The sequence below is a fragment of the Lampetra fluviatilis genome, chromosome 5 (genome assembly GCF_964198595.1).
Source record: "Lampetra fluviatilis chromosome 5, kcLamFluv1.1, whole genome shotgun sequence".
NCBI lineage: Eukaryota > Metazoa > Chordata > Hyperoartia > Petromyzontiformes > Petromyzontidae > Lampetra > Lampetra fluviatilis.
In genome coordinates, this window is record NC_136279.1 from 10184075 (window position 1) to 10205952 (window position 21878).

General features: G+C 42.0%; 1 protein-coding gene across 1 annotated transcript in view; it reads left to right on the forward strand.

Moving 5' to 3' along the window:
- LOC144932539 (cAMP-dependent protein kinase inhibitor alpha-like) overlaps positions 1 to 9441 on the forward strand; it is a 50523-nt gene extending 41082 nt beyond the window's left edge. Inside the window, exons 2-3 of the mRNA XM_078856722.1 lie at positions 1268 to 1443; positions 7028 to 9441. Of these exons, the coding sequence (XP_078712848.1) occupies positions 1296 to 1443; positions 7028 to 7110 (231 nt within the window). The 5' untranslated portion in view covers positions 1268 to 1295 and the 3' untranslated portion in view covers positions 7111 to 9441. The remainder of the gene's footprint in view (positions 1 to 1267; positions 1444 to 7027) is intronic.
- Positions 9442 to 21878: the final 12437 nt, after the last annotated feature.

Genomic DNA, 21878 nt, shown 5'->3' on the forward strand with positions numbered 1-21878 from the left:
TGTTCTCTCTCTGTGTGTCCTTGTGATGTCTGTCTGCTTGTATGTCTGTCTATAGTTTTCTTGTTAGATTTTTTGTTGCTATTTCTTTTATGCCCTGATGATGATTGCTTGTGTTGCAATCGAAACGTCGTAATATGCTATTATTTAATTTATTATTTTAGCTTTAGACGTGACTTAACCAAAAGAACCAAAGAATAATTCCTGCAGTCACGAAAGCTCCAAAATTAAGATTGACCCTGGACCACTTTAGATATAATTTTCCACCAAGTCGTTTGTATTGGGTTAAGCGGTGTACCATCACCCCCCCCGCCCCACCCCCCAGGTATTTAAATATCTGCTCCCCTTTGCTTCACAATGTTAAGTGCTATATCGAATACATGTTATTCACAGGGTTTGAACGACTCTGCAAAATGTTGGCCATGGTAGTAGACACCTGTAATCTAGCGCCTAGGGGTCGGCGGCCCACGCAGAGGTCACCGCGTATGTGAGGCACCTACCCCAAGGGGCTATGTTAGTGCTCAGGAGATGGAAGTACAGCAAGTAGATTGCCCTGTCTCTATGAATTATTTTTAGCATTGCCCCTTCCTGTGTGTCAGTTGTCTCTGGACACTCCAGTTTCCTGCTGCACACAAATGAGCATGTTACATCGTATACCAAATTAGCTGCACAGAATACATGCGAATTCGAGTCTTTGGACTCGTCTTGAGGCATTACTGATTATAGAGGTATTGAAACAAGTTGAAAAACATTGTGCATGTGCATGAATTATGTGATGCCCTCCAACGTACATTGTCATTGGAAGTATCTAATTAGTGGTATGGCAGGCGACAGGTATCTGTCAGGATAAAATGTGCTTGTATTCTGGAAAATAGTCCTTTTCACTCTGATTTGTTTCTTCAAGTTTTGCACAACCCAATGATTAATTTGACTGATTTTCTGTATGGTAACTCCCAAGTTGGTACGGAACGTTTTCCCAAAGCTCCGTTCATTTTGGATTATCTTTACAATTTGCATAGTTCTTCCCCGTTACAGACAAATGGACAGGACTAATGCATTAGCAGTCGAGTTGGAAAACACAAATCGAACGTGACAGCTTCATGACATCACTTAATGGTGGAATAAAAACACCAGAAGATTAACATTTAGGCCAAGTTGGCACTGTCCTTGGCTGGTGGGTGTGTGTGACTGGCCAGCTTGTGTTTGCGTTTTGCCCCTTGCTCTAATCTGCTTAGCGCACAACCACAACTGCTGATGTCTCTCCCTGCAGATGCTGATTATGACGGATTTGGCCAGAGATGACGGATGTTGAGCCAGCGTCTCTGTCGGATTTCGCGGCATCGGGCAGGTCGGGGCGGCGTAACGCCCTGCCGGACATCCTGGGCTCCCCATCCGGTGCCTCCCCTGGGGAGCTGCCCCTCAAACTCGCCGAGCTCACCGTAACCGGTGCGCCAAGCCGGCTACACGGCCACATAGCCACTACAACACCCAGTCGTACTCGATCGAGCAGCCTTACACAGCCATGCAGCCACACAGTCAATGAACCATAAAGACACCCACTCAAACAGTCACACCGATACCCACTCACCTGGTCAAGTAATGTACACGGCCACACAGACATCCACGTCACACATCCACTCGGACATAGAGTCAACCAGCCACTCACTCAACCGGCTACTCAGGCACCCATTCTCACATACAGACATCTCATCACATAGTAACTGAACCTGCCAGTCGCCCAACTACCCATACACCTTGCCACCTAGCAACCCAGCTATCAACTAAACCGCAGAGCCAGAGCAGGCATCCAGTCAACAAGCCACACATATATACAGGCAGCCAATCATACAGGCAACCAGCCAACCAATGGCATAACCACTCTGCCACCCATAACTTCTGCCATCCAGCCACCCAGTCGCTGAGCCATCCTGCTGTCCATCAACCCATCCTCCCAGCCACCAAGCGAGTCAGAGAAAATACATCCAAACGTGCCAGGCATTTTACTCCGTAGCCAGTCAATTAGCCCGTCTGCCACCTGTACATTCTGTCACCCAGCAACATAGCTGCTTTTGACTCCCCACCTAGACACCCATGAGTACGACACCCTGAATGCCAAGTAGGTTTTCGCAGGCGTGTGGAATTCGAGCCCATTTCTCATATCTTCCTCTGACAGAACTGGATTAAGGATCCCTTGAGCTCCCAAGACCGGTACGAGTTGAAGGTCTGTGGCAAGCAAATGTTTGTCTTGGTCCTGCCGTTTGCAGCAACAGTGGATTTAAGAGGATTCGCAAGGGTTCGTTGTGAATTGTCACATGCGCTGAAAATTCAGCAGTTATTCTATTAATAAGATGTGATTTTTAAGCCATGATACTGCATTATATAATTCACATGATTTGAAATTCAACAAGCATGGATGTAAGGGCAGCGAATTATCTGCAAGAGTAACTAAAGCAAATAAGTTGTTCGTCTATTTGTGCTGAGTTTTTACTAAAAGCCCTTAGTATTCTGGGAACTCTGGTTTCCCCCCTATTACCTTGACAGATATTATTTGGCCCAACATCCTCGTAAGGAGCGATATAAAAATGAGTCTTGGGACTCGGTGAGGTTTTTCAGGAAAGCAAAAAGTGTTTGATTATCGTTGATATTTGAATCCAAAAGTCAAAAAGCCACGACAAAATGTCACCATGCTCAGAAGCAGTGGTGGAATTCCACATTCCTATGGCAAGGGTCAAACTACTTTTAAAACAACCACTGTCTACTTTTTGAAAAATTAGTTCTCATTTTTTTTCCATTGAGGCAATGGGCAAGCCCCGTTTATGTAACATTGTGACACACGTACACATCGTCAACATAAACTAAACCGGTTATGAAAAGCAGGGGAAAGATGGAGAGCAGCACCGCAATAAATTGTAATGTTATTAACTCGGGAAGGATGATGGCCTGAGTTGACACCTGGCTGGAATTGTGCGCTTGAAACCTACCAATTGTGAGTGGAAAGCACTTCACTACATTGCCACCCACCTGGAAACGTGGTCATTAGGTTGCACAGATTGATATGTATCATAACAAAAAAGTACTTGGATGAGTCGACCACCAGGGCTTGCCAGGCGTTGTAGACGTCAGGCTGCGAGGTGTGGCCAGGGGATGGCAGTGATACGTTGTCTCTCCCTCGTGTGCATGGCGGGTTTCTCCAGGTTCACCCGTCTCCTCCCACATGGAGCTGAACGTTCATTAATTTAATTTGCCTAATATTCCAATGTAGCAGTACCCTCTGGAAGTAATCTTGAGACTCGGTGAGGCTTTTGTGGGTAAATAATTGACGTTATTATTACTCTTGCTATTTCCGCGTTGTATATTTTAAAGTGTAATTTGCAATATTTGTTCAAAAAATGCTAACGTTCAGTACAAAATATATATATATTTTTTTCTAAATTATAGTTTTTAAGCACACCATGTCAACTGTAACACGTGTGGTCTTTTAAACCCCCCCAAAGACATTTTTTGCAGCATCTCCATTTATGCATGTTACATAATACAGACGTGGTATTTCCTGCGTATTGCTTACTTTGGAATTTAACTGGGTGCTTCAAAGTGGTGAAGCACAAATCAGAATATAATTATTTCTTTAGACTGAAGGAAGAATCTGATGAGCTATGAAGCTCTTTTTCACAGATGTCCAAATCATGAGTGAAACCAGATATAACAATTTTTTCCCATAATTTTGCAGAATATATTCTTTACAAGGTGCCAAATTGAACATGTATTGCAATTGTGCAGGCCCCAATTAGATACAATTCATCAACATTATCCATGATCAGTACACTGCTGGATGAAGACCTCTGCAGGCCTTTGCCAACTCTCGGGGTTTAGCCAAGTAAACAATTCATCTAACACCGGCACATCTGCTCATTTAATCGCTCCATATCCACGGTGGACGTCTTATCTTGGGCATTCACTTCTTTGGCTGTCACTTCATCACCGGCCATTGATCTCTTCTTGCAACGCGTCCTTACCAGGCCCCACTTTTCTTAACAAACAGTACGATGACTTGAACCCGCACTGTGTTATCTAATTTGCAAATGATCTCTAATTGCGGGCGCCACGGTGGTGAGATATTAACTCCCTCACCTGGTATGCAGGAGGTCCTGGGTCTAATCCCGACCCTAACACCTGTACATTTGGAGTTTACATGTTCTCGTTGTGGTCACGTGGATTTTTCTCCGGGTCCTCCGGTTTTTCCCTCCACATTTTCCCTCCACATTTATAAACGCGCGTTTTGAGTATTTGGATGGGATACATTTCCATGTGATTAGTCACTTCGTTGAGCTATGCAATTGAAGCATTGCGCATATGCCAGGATTCATGTATTACATCGTAATGAAATAACATCCAAATTTGTAGCTTTTAATGTTGTCTTGTAGTTTGATTCATGACAGCATTACATTCTCATCGACTAATTGTATAATTTCACAGATATAAATATCAATTACCCAATTAATGTAATTATACTCCAATAGGTACGTTTGTTTTCTATGGACTGTAATTAAACTTCATTGCAATCAAGGGCATTATACCCCTGTGGAGTATTGTTCTTTGATTGCAATAATGTTTGCTCGTTTGACCACATCTTCTTGGTTCTTTCGGTAAAGTCACGTAGAAGGGAAGTAATAAAATAATAAAAATAAAACATAATAAAATGAAATAATTCTCATTTTATTATGTTTTATTTTTATTATTTTATTACTTCCCTTCTACGTGACTTTACCGAAAGAACCAAGAAGATGAATCCCTGCAGTCACGAAAGCTTTAAATCGAAAAAAATTGTTTGACCACATTTATGGAAAGTCTGTTACGTAAGCAATGTATGTAGGCTACTTAGTGGATATTCGTTTGCTTTTAAATTGTCCTCCGTACTTGTTTTATGAATAGTTATTATTATTATTTACAATCCTTTACAAACCAACGGCTGAATGGAAACCTCTCCGCACCGTGTCGGACGTGCGGATTGTTTGACCAGGTCTGTCGGAAAGACAGATTCAGACTCTGTCTTCTCGACAGACCTGTTCTTCACCCGAGGACGGCTGCTTGCGTTGTGGCCGAAACGTCGTGAGAATTATCTTATGATGTTTTATTTTTATTATTTTATTATTTCCCTTCTACGTGACTTTACCGAAAGAACCGCGAAGATGACCCAGGACCAGTTTATATATCACTCGCCAGCAAAGTTAGCCGTGGCTGCAAATCGAACTGAGGTTGGCAGGTTTCGTCGCGCAGTGTGCTCACCAATGCAACGCTCCTCCACCCCAATACTCTTACAGGAATGCACTTTTAAATTACCATAATTATGAACAACAGGACCCTGCGGGGTGGGCTGGTAGGAATAATACTAATACCGGTACAGGGATATCGACCGCACGCACACGCGCACACACGCGCATACACACGCACACACACGCACGCACGCACGCAAACACACACGCACACACACGCGCAGGGGGAGCGGGCGGCCATCTTGTCGGATGGACGGACGGACAAACGGACGCGGACGGACGGACAAACGGACGCGGACGGACGGACGGACGGACAAACGGTCGGACGATATAATCTATTGGTGGTCTGGTCCACTTCGTTCCTACCAGTATAATGGAAGCCTCTAATGGGTATTTGGCATGCCCTGTCACACCATTGTCGAAGCAGTACTATTCATGACTTATCAATCATCAACTTTCTTTCCTTGTTCTCATGCTGCCATTGTTAAGACACTCAATCAAGTTTGCGTTATATTCTTGATGTTTCTTATTCATTTCTAATTGGATTTCAGAGCTCTGCACATTCTGTCTTTGGTATGTTTTCTTTTCACGTCACCCATATCCTTCAAACGTGCTTTTATAATTGAACTAACACATGCTCTTTTACTTTCTCCTCACTTTGAGATAACTCCTTTACAAAGTTAATGTATTCATTATTTAAATTTGTGACATAAATTTCATGCTTTTGCTTCTCTAGAGATATGAATCAGTCGAAATTATATTTCCCTCTAAACTAAATTCTACATGTTTACCATCTTTGATTTGGCTGTTATTAACTTTATCCTCTCTTCGTTAATATTAAAGTGTAAGTTCCATTACCCTGTTCATCACGTGACAGTCACGCTGATATTTTTCACTTGTAGAACTGGTGTTTTTACAAATTGGTTGTTCAACCAATTGTAATATACCTACTTTTTGCACAATCATTGGTGGCCAGGCTGAAACCATCCACTCCCTACACTCAAGAACTCAGTTTAGTCACGGTTGGCTACCCAGATTTGGACCCAGAATCTGTGGAGCCAGCTCTGCGCTCTGACCTCTGACTCACTCGGTCACCTTCAGAGTACGGGTGTGTCTCGCTTCAGGAGACATGTCCAAAAGAGTGTGTGTGAAAATGCACCCTCTATTGTGCAAAGGTAAAACAACCATAATATGACTTGAAACCCCCCGCCCACCTCCTACGCATTTCCCATAAATATGCTAAATTCCTCTTGATATGCAAATTATTTTGTCAAGGCACTCTTATTCCCCTCTCCAACCCAGCTTAAATATACGCTCCAAGCTTGATGGTGTTTCATTCTTCACCTGAGGATGGCTGCTTGCGTTGTGGCCGAAACGTCGTGAGAATTATTTTATTATGTTATATTTTTTTATTATTTTATTACTTCCCTTCTACGTGACTTTACCGAAAGAACCAAGAAGAAGGTAAAACAACCAATTGAAGACTTTTTCTGGAGAAGTCCTGTAAAAAATATCTTCAGCATCCTTTCTCCAAAACATGGGGTGCACCTTTCTGTGAGATTTCCGCATTGATTCTTCACGTCATGACATGGTGACGAGGCACTGCTTCAGTCAGATATTCTTTTTTACAACTGATTAAAAACATTTACAAAGCACAGTTGTATACCGTGGCTCTAAATTTCATGCAGATTCAACAAGCCTTTCAAGAATAAAAATGTGTGCGCAGCGTAGTAACCCCGACTCTTGTTTCTTCAAAGCAGAAGGTGCGTCGCAGGAGGCCCAGACGCCAACCCTGGAGGATCCTGTGGTGGGCGGCGATGGAAATGGAGGCGACAAGGAGTGAGGACGACTGCCTGTGCACAGCCACGCCAACCTGAGCACGGCCGAGCCTGCGACGCCCCGAACGACCAGGATGGAACGCAATCAAACCTGACCCGCTCGCTTTGGTTCCTTTTTCTCCTCGTCGTAGCGCCGGCTTCGTGATTGTACCAACTGTGTGAGGAGGGGAAAGTTAATGTCCTCCAAATGAGGAGGTGGCTCTATAGCTTGAGACACCGGGCAATTCGACCGCTACGGTCTTCGGAAAACATCGTGCCGAATGTAAAGCGTCGGGAGTCGAGCGGAAGGCACAGCGATTCCCGATGCCTCCGCTGATAATACATCGCAGGCAGTGCTTACATTCTGACGGCATCATCAGTGTGTGTACATTGCAAAAGGAAAATATTTTATACATTTTGAATTGAACGTTAGGTTTTTAAGGTTACATATATTAAACAATTTACGAGAAGAAGACATTTTTTTTTCTTGGGACTATTTAGGGTATTATCACTGTGTGTTGGAAGTAGGGTTGTACAGGTGATTTTGATGGCAACCAATGCACTGTACAACCAGTGCAGGTGGTGGAATCAAACGCTTCGCTGAGTTTCCTCGGAGAGAGAGCAAAGAGAGGAGGCTAGAATTCACTTAAAATGTAAAAAAAAAACCTGGATTTAAACAAACGTTTGTTGCATAATAATAGATGTGTTGTTTTTTCCCCATTGTTATTTTCGAACAGTTGTGGCAAATACATAACGGGAAATGACACCAGCTTAAGGAAGTATGTGTATAGTTATAGTGTGCGTGCAGAACACTTTCTAACGTTGAGGGAATTCTACCCCTGAGAGTGTTACGTAATATCTGGATTAAAGAGCATAGTGATGAGCCTCATGATGATCCTGGTATTGTGCCTGCAATTACCGTGTAGCGCTTTGGACCTTGGCTTCTAAACCTTTTGACTTACCCCAAAAATTCAAGCATTGCCAGCAATTACAAACAAATTTAGTTCTAAAACCAGTGTAAAAATTTGCTCACATTACAATCCACAATCACCAAAACTGAAATCAAAGAGATTTACTTCAACTAAGTTAAAGTAATAATCATAATGCAGAGTCTTAAGCAACTCATTCTTGAAAATCCAGCGAATGACTTTTACCATTCCAACAATTATGTTGCCGTTAGAACTACTATACTACTCTACCAGATGTAAATGAGACAGATAAGAGTGATTTTGTGTTTGTTCAGATAATTGTGGGTTTGTGAAAGAAAGGTCACAAGTGGCGTCACGTTCACCCGGAAGTGTGATTTTTTTAGAAGTTTTAAATCAGCTGTATAATAATCATCCCAAGTGTGTAAAGGCAAATGCAAACTGTTTGAGTATAACTGTCCATGTGCATATAAACTGTGACGCTTAGTAGTACAACAGCCACAAGTGTCCATCATTGAAGCATAGATTTGAATAAGCACAACTCATTATCATCGGCATACATGGAGTCAAGCGTGCGCCGTTCCCGTTTTCCCAAATCACTGTTGTGCTTGCTGATTTTAGTGACAAGAGATCAAACGGTAGCAACCAAATCTGCGATGCACAGTGTGGCATTGACATTTAACGATGCAGTGGATACATTTTTCACAAAGAGAGAAAGTTTCCAAACATTGAAGCCCCCTTCAACTCCACTGTGGCCGCAATGCCTCGTTTATAAAGGGACATAAAATCATGTAATGCTATTAATTTGTCATCATTTTGGTGTAATCATTCACTAAGAAGAGCACTGCTATTTGTGGAAAACCAAATTTTGGTGAACATGGAGACTGTCCTTATTACTCAATTACATAAGTATGCACAGCAGGAATCCTACTTGTCTGTGGTGATGTGAGTGATGAACGTCACAAAAATTCCATTATCTGCAATGTTATCTGTGAAATGACTCCCATTTATCCGCGAAAGGAAATAAATCGTGTGTAGAATCCGTGTATAATAAGATGAAATGCCACGCTACACTTATTCATACAATGTGCAAATAGGAAGCTTTTCATTGGAGGATGGTGGCAGGTGAGAATGAAGATATTAGGAAGAATAGGGGGAATTAATTTGTTGGTATTTTAGTGCAGACCCTATAGGTCTTCCGGATAATTGGAGTTGCAGATAATAATAGGGCTGTGGATAAGTGGTATTTGAAGTTGTGTAAAATACTAAAATGCAACTATATGAGTCGTTTGTAGCCATGTTAGCAGATTTCGATTTAAAGCTTTCGTGACTGCAGGGATTCATCTTCTTGGTTCTTTCGGTAAAGTCACGTAGAATGGAAATAATCAAATAATAAAAAATAAAACATTATAAAATAATATAATAATAATATATGATATTATTATTATTTTAAAATAAAGTCACGTAGAATGGAAATAATAAAATAATAAAAATAAAACATTAAAATAATATACTAATAATAATATATTAAAATATACTAATATTATTTTAAAATAATATAATAATGTATAATAATAATATTATATTAATATTATTTTATTATGTTTTATTTTTATTATTTTATTATTTCCATTCTACGTGACTTTACCGAAAGAACCAAGAAGATGTTAGCAGATGTATTGGTATAGTGCTGTGTCTACATAACATAAACCAGTGATACAAGGTAAACACAAATCATCACCATTTTTTGAGAAAATACATGCAACGCTTTTTTCTTCTAAACTTGTCTTGCATATTTAACTAAATTGTGATGTTGGTGTAGAGTTTTGTTTTAAATACTGCTATAAGCTATGTGCTTAATCTTTATATCAAGTTGTCTTTATTATCTTGACCGCATATTACATTTGACTCGTGTAGTTTTCAATTTATGTGTAATATATTTGTTAATCATTTACAAGACAGGAGAAGCTGATTTTTGTAGTCGTGTGCAAAGAAAGTTTGCACAATTCTTGGACTGAAAACATAAACAAACCCTAATTCACAAATATCAGACGCGTTATGCTCAATGCATTAAACATCTTGAAAAACTACACGTTTAATTGGAACTTAATTAAAACGCTATGTGAGAACTTAAAACGAGTGCATATGCCATTGGTTGATTATATCAGTTATGATTTCACGCCATCCTTTCTCCGTTGTCAACGCAAGAATAGTTTTTCCAAGTGTCATTGCCCCTTTTCTTTTGCTCTTGCCTTCCCCAAGTTGGGGTTCCACGACGTTTTGCACACGGGGTTCACTAAACCTCGAGCACCTGACGTTGCACGTGATGCTTCGACACTTTAGGGTCACACTGTGTGTGTCACGTGGTGCCTGTTCATTGTTTGGGCCTAGGTTAGGCCTAAACTAAGTAAAAACTATAATTGTTTGTTTTTATATAAAAAAAAACATTACAACAATGATCGCTTATGATCAATAACGTGAAATTATCAATCATTATTGTATTAATATCTCTAACTCACATTTTAGTATTTCCAAGTATTATGGTCCAAGCCCCCCAATGCCTCCTACTCCACCACAACAGACATCCAACGAACTCCAAATTTCACACCAATAACATCTCAAGAATTACAACATTTTCCCCTAGTGTCCTTAACATTAGGTCTCGTACAAGGTAGTCTTACAGTCACAGGAATACTATTTCCTCTCATTCATCACTCAACGCTGTTCATTAGAGCGTGTCAATCGCGGCTAATCCTATAAATGACGACACAAACCTATCATAACATGTAAAATGTCAAATACCTTAGCACTGTCCCCTTTTGTGCCTCCCCAACCGCGGTTGGCTGCCGTGTCACGTACCAATGCGCAAAGTTCAACCGAGTGAACTTTGCAGTACATTAGAATCACACCCCCCTGATGTTATTGAATTGCAGCTTGAGGCGCATTAAGTGTCGTTATGGGGTTTCAGTAATCCTGTGAACCCAGCCTAATACATTGTGTCCTGTCATTATGTGGCTATTCAAAAAGCACACATCTCTCGTAATGTATACTTGTTCTGTGTGGATTACAGTGCGTCATCAAGACAATTACAGATTGAAGACTCTCCAATGTGTTTGAAGACGCTCAGGTGCCTGTTGTTTACCCAGTTCGCGGGTTGCTCAATCTCAAGACCATTTTTCCGGAGGGATTCTGAATTCCGATGTTTGACCAATCCCACGAATGGTTTGTTTCGTGTGGGAGGAGTCCACCACGTGAACGAGGAGGGCGACACTCGGCATTGCCATATGCTGGCCACACCTCCGAGCCACACACCTTGTCAGCACCTGGCAATGCCTGGTGGCTCACCTTACAATTACTAACCAAGCTCAAACCTTCGATTTGAAGCTTTCGTGACTGCAGGGATTCATCTTCTTAGTTATTTGGGTAAAGTCACGTAGAATGGAAATAATAAAATAATAAAAATAAAACATAATAAAATTATATTATTTTATTATTTTGTTATGTTTAAATAAAACATAATAAAATTATATTATTATATTATTTTATTGTTTTATTTTTATTATTTTATTATTTCCATTCTACATGACTTTACCGAAAGAACCAAGAAGACAAGCTCAAACCGGCTTAGCTTCTGAAATCTGGCGTTATTGGGCACTTTTTGGTTACCTGCTCAAAGGTGAATTTTCATGTGGAGGGCCCAACTGTAATGGAGCAACTGTAAAACCTGTCGGTGTTTAAACCCAGCAGCTTCAAACATTTACTCCGTGTTAACAGCGACGAGTTGTAGACCCACCACAGCTTAAGTATTGATGCATTTAGCAAAACGAGCCCAAATTGAGCTTGCAAGTAGGAAAATGTAAACGTGTGCGAGCCACTCTCATTACACCACAATTATGCTATCGGTGTCAAGACACAGAACCTCTTACAGATGTCACAATACAACAACAGTGTATAGCGAAGCCTCTTTGTCTTCACACGGGTCTGTTCATGTATTCTCTTATAGTCCATTATAACAGTCCATGTCCGTGTAAAGCCCTCGTGTCAAGCCACTGTTGGCTGAGGACCTCCACATGGTATAATTGTTGATGGTCTTCGGTTAAAAAAAACATTTTTTTACACAGTCCTATTTGCACGGTCAATTTGCAGGTTCAAAAGGCGAGCGGCATAGCCGCGGAAGCAAAGAAGCAAAGTCCAACAAAGGATTTTGCGACACCGAGAAGCAATCACGGCTCTGCGGTCACATTTACCAACCTGATTTGCATGGTGGTCACCCATTAAAGCATTCTCCCTGCTCGTTGCTTAGCTTCCAATATCCGACGGGATTGGGCGAGTTCGGTATGATTTGATCGTGAGCATAATGGTACGCGTTATTTCTGTTAAAATACATAAATATTAACTATTCGATAAATATAAAAACAGGTTGAGTGGAATATAAATTGGATGTCATGTAGGGTAATTTCACGTTTCATAAGAAGCATATTTTTTTACATTACGGAAAAATACCTATTTACATCTCATTTGTCAATCCACTGCTGGATGAAAGCCTCCCCCATGTCTTGTGGTCATAGAGCTTGTGACTGTACTCTAATAATAACATCATTATGGTCAGTGTGCAGGGAATCAAACTCGAGTCACTGGCTGGGTTCATAGCACAGCGTGCAAACCACTCCAACCCCACCCCCAGTTACAGTATACATAAAATGTATGCACAGAATATGTTGACTGTTATTTCTGACTGTTACCCCTGTTTAGTCAGTGGTGTCATCTGAGGCTGATAGACTGGAATAGGCACGTGACTAGTTGGTGTTCTGGGTTCGGAAAAAATATTTTCCAGGTCACCGACCGAGACAGAACCTTCTGAAATGAAGCCCTACCTCGTGTTAGCTTTTGATATCATCATCATCGTCACCCTCCTCTTGTTGTCATGTGGTCTTTTATCAGTTAACAACTTCGAAAAGCAGGTGTTATCATGTAAGTGCGTTTTAAAACATTACACAAACGACCTTTCACTGTCGCCACTGCCTCATGCAGTAGACTATATGGAATACGCTGCCCTTTTTGCTAATCATTATCCGTGAAGCCTATATTATCCGTAAAAACCTATTATATGGGCCTCTATTCGTCCTATAATCCGCCCTTTTCCCATGTTGCATTGCGAAACAGCTTCCTGTTATCTGCAATTCACAGATCGGTGAGATCTACAGGGCAATATCATCCATTATCCGTATTTTTCACGGATAAAATTCAGCAAATCTAATCGGTCACATCACAGATAACAGGATCCACGATATTCGCCCCCCCCCCCCCACATCAACGCGCATGAGAGGCGTTCTCCTGCACTTTACAACGGAACGTTGAAATTGGCCTCGGGTCCTTTGGCAAGAGCATAACGTGCATCAATGCTAATATATTAGGCCTCGCTGTGTAGACGTCAAGGCGCAGGGAGTCGAATGGGTCAGGGAACCGCATGCGTATACAGTGAATTATAGCAGTTGCCCGAACTGTGCAGCGTTTGATTGGACAGGCTTCTCAATCTGTTCACCCCTCACAGGATGCTTGAACATCAATCAACATGTCCACATTGATCTTCGCACACTGCGCGAGTGTATTCAGTAAACAACAATGATGCCTACAGCGCAGTGCTTAAATCGCTACGTTTCCTGACTTCAACCGCAACCCTTTATGCAATGATCAAATCTGGAAATTACAAGATAACCCCATTATCACAACAATATAATAGTGCAGACAACTGTAAATTTCAAACAACGCACAAAAACCGTGTAGAAACCACACAGCCCCTGCGCATTAAAAAAGCCATCAGTATTTCCTGAAAACGTGCACTGCGGTCCTCTTGTCGTAGGTGATCATTTGATATAATTTGTCAAATTTGACCCGCCTGATAGGCAGCAGTTATGGGTGGAAAAATTTGATCAACGTAAATGTTCATGGAAACAAAAGAAAAGAGGACCACAATGCACTTCTACAGGAACATCCTAATAGTGTCTGCGTATGTACAGAGGCTGTGTGCTTTGTACAAGTTTTTTGTGTTGTTTGGAACCCTGTATACAGTTAAAGGTCACAAGACGTCATTCGAGAAATACGCCAACGCACACCACATATTACCTTCATTCACAAGTATTGACAGAACATTGGAGGAGATGCCACGGAATTTATAAACATTTGACGACTCATTTTTGAGCACCTATTGTTGGCTGCTGAAATCCAGGGCCAGCCTTATTCATTTCGGTGCCCTAAACAAGACCAAAGAATGCCCCCCCCCCTCCTCAACACAACTACACGTAGTGCAGGTACACGACGTCCTGCTGAAAAGCTCCTTGAACTTTTGACATCTGTGGCTTCAAAAGGAGCTGTAGCTGTGTGTCTGTCACTCAAGCTCGTAGGGACAGTTTTTTATTGTGCAATTGTAAGTCATTCCTGAGTGACATCTGTCAAGCCAGAGGAAAGGTTTGTTTTAGCTTTTGCCATGCTTGCCTGTGGAACATATAAAATATATGATAATAGGTTTTTCCCCTTTTTTCTGTCAACAAAATATATTTTCAATACTCTCTGGAAGTGTTGCTGCCCTGAGAAATTGCAAATTATAATTTTAGCTAACCCGGTTGCAACTATACAATCACAGTGCTGTACTGTAGCTTCAAAGACATTTTGTTTTATTCAATATCTTAATCATGGAGTCAAACTCAAGATTTCAGGAACGCTGGTTCAGAGCTTTTGACAGGACCAGTAACCCTCTGAGCCAGCTTATTAATGAAACGTTTAACTTGTGCAGCAGTCACTGAATCACAAGAAGATCACGTAAGTATTGACTTAATGCTTTGGTGACTGCAGGAATTAATATTCTTAAAACATTCAGAAAACATCCTGCCTCAGCAGCTTTCCCGCTTTCTTTTTAAATCTTTTATATTAAGTTAACTTGCTTGCTTGCTTGCGTGCTTGCTTGCTTGCGTGCTTGCTTGCTTGCTTAGGACCGTGCAAATCTTTCGCTCATTTTTTAACCCACTTCCCGTGATCCAATCGAGCTGACATTTTCCACACATACTCGTTGTGTGTGACAATTAATGTTCGTGAAAAAAAAATTCCAAAATTTTACACTGTTTAGGGAAAACAAATTCAATATTTAATTACCAATTGCTTAATGGTGGCAGACAATCATCTGACCCATAGGTGGCAGCCATCTCAAGCCAGAAGACGAGAGGACTCTAGCCGCCACGCATATAAAATATTTATAGTGAAAAACTTTGTTTTTACGGGTTTACTTGTTAAATCCTTTATATTAAGTTCACTTGCTTGCTTGCTTGCGTGCTTGCATGCTTGCTTGCTTGCTTACGACCGTGCACATCTTTCGGTCGTTTTTTAACCCACTTCCCGTGATCCAATCGAGCTGACATTTTGCACACAGACTCGTTGTGCGTGACAATTAATTTTCGTGAAAAAATGTTTCCAAAATATTACACTTTTTAGGAACATTTTTTTTTCATATTTAATTTTAAACACCAATGTGATAAAAATGAAACTCTTACTCAAGAAAAACAGAAATGAATAATAAAATAAAACCGATGCCACGCATATAAAGGATTTATAGTGAAAAACTTTGATTTTACGGGTTAATGTTTTTTCTCCTGATGACGATTGCTTGTGTTGCGATCGAAACGTAGTTTTTTGTAATTTTTTGTTATTTTCTTTGAACCTATCTACGTGACTTTACCGAAAGACCCAAGAATAAGATCACATAAGGCCGTGTGATATACTTGAGCAGGTTGAGGATCCATTTTTGACAGCGATCGTTGTTGGCAGGAATAAGTTTCCACACCGTTTTCTGTCGTAAGAACAACAACACTACATGAATGCGATCACTGTTTCACAGAGTGGGCAACTGGTATAGCAACTTCCAATCAGTTCACAGACCAATCATTGTTCATCAAATGTACTTTTTTTAACATACTCTGTATTTATTCTTTGGGTCTTTCGGTAAAGTCACGTAGAACAAAAAAAATATAACCAACATTTTTTTGGTACATTTTTTGTTTTGTTTTTCGTGACTTTACCGAAATACCAAAAGAATATGAATTCCTGCAGTCACGAAAGCTTTAAGTCAAGATTTATACTGTTTTCATTAACATATAATAATTTCGTGTTGTGATGTTAACACAATTAATAATACCTAGGTTTTCTTGTCTCCCCACAAAATAAATGTGTATTTCACAATACCCACTGGGAATGCATCTTATCGGCAGCATTGGTTCAACGCAAGCCAATTCTGGACCAGTTTTGACATACCGTGTCGCATCAGCAGAGTCATAGGTCATAGTGTAAGACACAGTTCCGGCACTCTGTGCCATGTCCATGCTAAGTTTCCACAGCTGCTCATAGTAAACGGATTGCCCGTGACGATTGCTGGCAATGATTATCATAAAACTGGTCTTTAGGGTGAGATTAGGGAGGGGAAAATAAATCGCATTTAATAAATTGTTGACCTTTCGCCGGGCCCTCCACTGCCATATGTTTTAGAATGGAACGTTCAAATTGGGCTTGATTCCTTGGCAACAGCGTGTTGTGTGCTCTGTCGAAGCCCAGTGCCGTCACCTCTCCATATTATACCGCTGCATATAGCTCCACCTCGTAGGTCATCGCGCTTGTACTGCATAGCTCTCTGAAGTGTTGTTCGGCATGATGTGCGTTAAACACGCGGTTCAAAACGAGAACACATCTCGCATGCCGATCCTTGTAATCGGACCGATAGCTTCAAGAAAGGACGCTTGCCAATAACATCGGCAAGTTGAACCAGCGTTGATTCATCAAACAAGCCTGACTGCTGACGAGGCAGTCAGAATTTGCTCGTGCTGAATCAATGCTGCTGAAATTATACACTTTCAGAAGGCCGTTGGGCAAGATGGGTTGTGTGAGGAATACGTTTATATACATTTTACGTGAAGGAGACGATTGTCTGCTTATCGATTTTGTTATCCCTGTAAAAACGTGGGTCTGAAAACCTCCCGGGGCTATGATGTGCGCAGGCTTGCTGATAGTTGCTGCTTGTGTCTTAGTTATTCAAATGGAAATTTCCGCATTAGAATTTGCAGATTAACTTGCTAATAGCAGTAGATGACATGAGCTACACATGTTATTTTTGTTTGAGTGACACGTTGGTATTGTGCGTTCTCACTGGTACTTTGCGTTGTCATTGTGTGATTAAAGAATGCTGTTGTAAACTACCAGGGTAGTGGAAATGCGTAATGCTTTTATTGTCACAATATCTCGGAGGATGTTTTGCTTTTTAATAAATAATTTTGCATCATTACATGTACATTGAACATACTCGACCATGCTGTGTCACTAATAAAACAAATATAGACGCCGTTCTTTCCAACATGCTTGACTATCTCTTGCTTAAAATTTGTTTGTTGTAATCTGTGCTCTTAAGGACAGCTTCATAAATAGATGACAGTGATTTGGCTGGGATCAAAAGAGGCTAAATCAAGGTCAAGGGGTCATTATGGGCAATGTCGTTGGAACCACCACACCTCTCCACTGCTTCCTTCTTTGAGCCAGATTCCGTTGTTCCACACTTGACCTTCAAGGTCTGATCTTACATTATCCCACCATCTGCCTTTAGGTATTGGCTTTGGTCACCAACCTCCGGGTTTCACTCCAGTGCCCGTCTCTGTAACCTGCCTTCCTCCATACCCAAGGGTGCTGCTGCTAGGCGTAAGCAATTGGAGGAAATGCTTTGGTCCTCAAGCAGATCAGTGAAAGAAAAAAAATAGGGGATGAATGAAAACAAGATTGTGGTTTCATTATTTGAAAATTAAAAGGTATGTCAAACGGTTCAAAAATAGTACGAATGTCTATGGCTGCAGTGAATTCAGAACAAATTTGTCTACAATCTTGCACCAATCAGCAGCAAGAATTGCCCGTGTCTTCCGTAAAAACAATTTTAATTTCAAAGAGAGAAACACATATGGCATTTACATTCTGCACATGTTTGCATATGCAAAATGTAACAAATGTAATCCATTGCTTTATGAATGCCTCCCCACGTAGTGTCCCTTTTGGGAGTTGTTTAACCAGCCTGGCATGGTGAAGATGCCATGGCTAACGGTGTTAAGATGCCATGACTAACATGGCTACTAGACGCCGTGGCGAACAGTGTTAAGATGCTTACATTGTTAGCCATGGCTGGGAATCAAACTCAGATTAACGGGTTCATATAGCAGTCCTCTAACCACTCCCCACACTGTCGCACCCCACACATTCATCATCATCATCCATGGTCAATCCTCGCCGCGAGATGCAAGGCCTCCCCAAGTCGCGGCCATCCCCCACGATTGCTGCGATGGGATAATCCGCAGACCACCTGTGCACCAGCTGATTTCATCGCTCCATCTCCTCGGGGTTCTGTGGCACGTAAAACTCGACTTTGTTGCCGAGCGAGGTCCGACGTCCGCTATTCAACATCGCTCAGGGAAACCAAACATTGCTCTCGACAATTGCCTGCCGAGTCGGTAGCGATAGTGACGAGGGCACGGAGTGGGGCAGCCGTTCGTCTCGCCGTAATTCCTGATGCGATGCCGGGAATATCAGCGACGTTCACAACGAATGTTTGGCTTCCCTGAGCGACGTGACCAATAGTGTCAGCAACAACGTTCAGTTTCAGTGCGAGCAATGTGGGTGTCTGGCGCAGCGGAGGTTAGCACACTGCGCTCTGAAGCAGGCGAGCCGCAGCTCGATTCCCAGCCACGGCTAGCATCAGTGGCGAGTGATATCTTATCCAGTCCTGGGCCCATGCCCTACTTTTACTAACCTGCATGACCAGCATAGTGAAGGTTGGTCAACCCCGCTCCCCCCCCCCCCCCCCATGATTGAAAGGGCGTTGGGAAGGCGGTATACAGCAGTGGGTTGATAGAGGGCTGTAAAGTTCAAGTTAAAGAACACTTGTTACGCACATGTAACCGTGACAAAGTCTTGCGGCATCTTTATGTCCCATATATTTTTTTCACGAACGTTCTGCACGCAGTTTAACCAGAATAAAGTACACCCTGCGTGATGGCAGAGGGAGGCTTATTTCATTGCAGCTCCTGCGAAAACAGCGAATGTCACTGGGACAGTGACATGCACTGCACAGTAATGGGTCTATTGACATCATTCCACTCGAATGCGGATAACTCACTGCTTTTCTTGAGCAGTGGCACAATCAAAACGTTCTGAGCACAGGGAGTTAACAACACACAGACTCAAATATTACAATTTACGCGCGTCCTATTCTTAGCGCATACGGATTGGGCTTCAAATGTTCACCTGAGGAGCTGTGCTGGATAGGGGCACCCATATCAAGCAGGGGCTCAGCGAAATGAAATACAAGAAGTGCTCCATCAATGTGCACTCACCAGCGTGGTGAAGTATGGTCAATAACAACTATTCCGAGTGTAGTAGTAATAACAATCTGCCATTACAGGTGAAGGCCTCCTCCAATGCTGCGTCAGTCATGGGAGATGTTTGGTCACCCATGAACACGCCGGTCAGTGCGGGGCTGACGAAATGCCAACTGATCGGTGCAAATATCACTTGCCGCTGATGTTAGCCGTGGCCGGCAATTGGATTCAAGTTACCAGGTTCATAGGGTGAGGAGCTAACCACTATGGCGCCGCTGCAGGCTAGGAATATGTATAGTGAAGAAAACTTCATTTAATTCTTCGTATATATTTTTATTTATTGACAATACTGGATGATAAATCAATAATATTGACAGCGCTTTGACAATGCACTGCTGGGTGAAGGTCTCCCCATGCCATGTTCGTGATGGGGTTGTTTGACCATACTTCACCACGCTGGTCACGACATCTTTGTGAATGGTTGAGAGGGGGGTGGTCCAAGGCTGGTTTAAATATCACTAAGGTGTCGGATTCATGGTGCAGTGCGTCAACCACTGTGCCACAGCTCCACGAAAACTGTGCTGTATTGTAAAAGGTCAAAATGTTACAATAATGATCTGTCTCGCTGAGGAGAAGACCTCTACGCTTGAGCTGGCTGGCTGGCCTTCTTCGGGAACACGATGGCTTCGAGCAAAAGGAGCATTGCCATATTCAATTACGATCAAAATGTGTGTAGGATCAGTGAAGCATAACTAATGCGTTTTTTTTATTACTAGCTTCTTTGCCCATCCTAGGACGGGAACTGTAATATTAACTAAATAATTGAGCAGATTATAATTATATATTGTGTAAATTGAATGGCAGTGAATCTTACACGAAAGTATGTCATCCAACACTTCACTGCATTTCACTGTAGCACTGTATTAATGGGAGTGATTCTTGCACAAAACTACGTCATAAAACACCTCACTTCATGTCACTGTAGCACTGTATATAACTGACCTTTATAATTTGTTCAAATTCACTGCTTTGATACTTTATTCTCTTCTGCTTTCGGTCGCTGGGGTTGAAATAAATTTGAATTCGGTACAATATCTGGAAAATCACCGAGAAATGTCTATATTACCATAATGTAAAAGCATAATTTGGGCTTAACTTTGTTGCTACGTAGAATTATTAATTAGATTAACTTTTCAATAAATAAATGTCAAACTTAAAGCGAATTTGCGAAAAATGTATTTCCGCTCGACCTTCTGCGTGAGTGTAAATATCCACCCGCTCATGAATATTAATGACTGGGGGGAGGGGGGGGTGCATATGGAGTGACGTCACGCGCGTTACACACAGACAGACATTCTTGGCTTATTATAGTAGTAATAGACGGTAGAGTTTACGCACATGCGCGCACCCAGAGCCTTAAGAGCGCCCTAAAGAAGCAGGTGATTATACCGCGTTGTTTACTCGTCAAAATGTCTGACGGTTTGACTGCACGTGCAGCAAAACGTCAGACACCGTGCCGAAGAAGAACACGCGGCACGACCCCCTAAAACACACACACGACAGAGGCTCAGCGCGAATGTTTAAATTCGAGATACAGTACACACGGACGGAACACTCGTGGGGTGCCCACGGGTAGCGGGCTCATTATGGCCACGCAAGTCAAGACGCATTGCCCTGTGACGGAACAGGCCCGAGTCAGCCCGGGTAAGCAAGTCCCATGGCAATCGACGCCCCCTGTACCTGCCCAGAGCTTGCACGCTTACGATGTGTTAAGACGAATCCCTTGCTTTAGAATTGCCCTGCGGGGATAGTGCAGAGGTCAGTGCCATTCGTCTGCTGTGAACCCAGCGACCGAGGTTTGATGCCCGGATAGAGGCCAACCATCAGAGGCGAGTGATATTTGAGCCCCGGTTTTTTTTCACCAACCCGCATTGACCACAGCGCGGTGATGTTTGGACAAACAACCCTAACAACAACACATTGTGGGAGATGTCTTCATTCAGCAGTCGTTTAACAAAGGACTGTAAAATAGCTGCTGGACAGCTAGGCATCATAAGAGACCGGGATAGATCCCAGGACCCATACTGTACACCAGCGTCAATCAATATTGAGCACTAAATTATACAAAAGGGTTATTTTATAGCGTTGACCTCGGGTTGCAAATAAATCAGTCTCTGAAGCTTGCCTGCACGGGTGAAGCATCAACACTAACAACCTTAAAAAAAACATGTACAGTGTGGCCAGAAAGGTATCATCCGTTATATAAAATGAGGCAGCAGTTTGAAGAAGTGTCCGGTTGAAATGTTGAGAGCATTATTTATATATTAAAGGTTTGTAAACAACAGACATCCTTCAAGTGATCTTCAACAGCAGCACATAATGGGACGCATTGGAAATAATCGCAGCCGAGACGTTGACGAATATCTGGGACTCTCAATTATAATCGATGTGACGAATGAGGGGAGCGGTGGTGCAGTG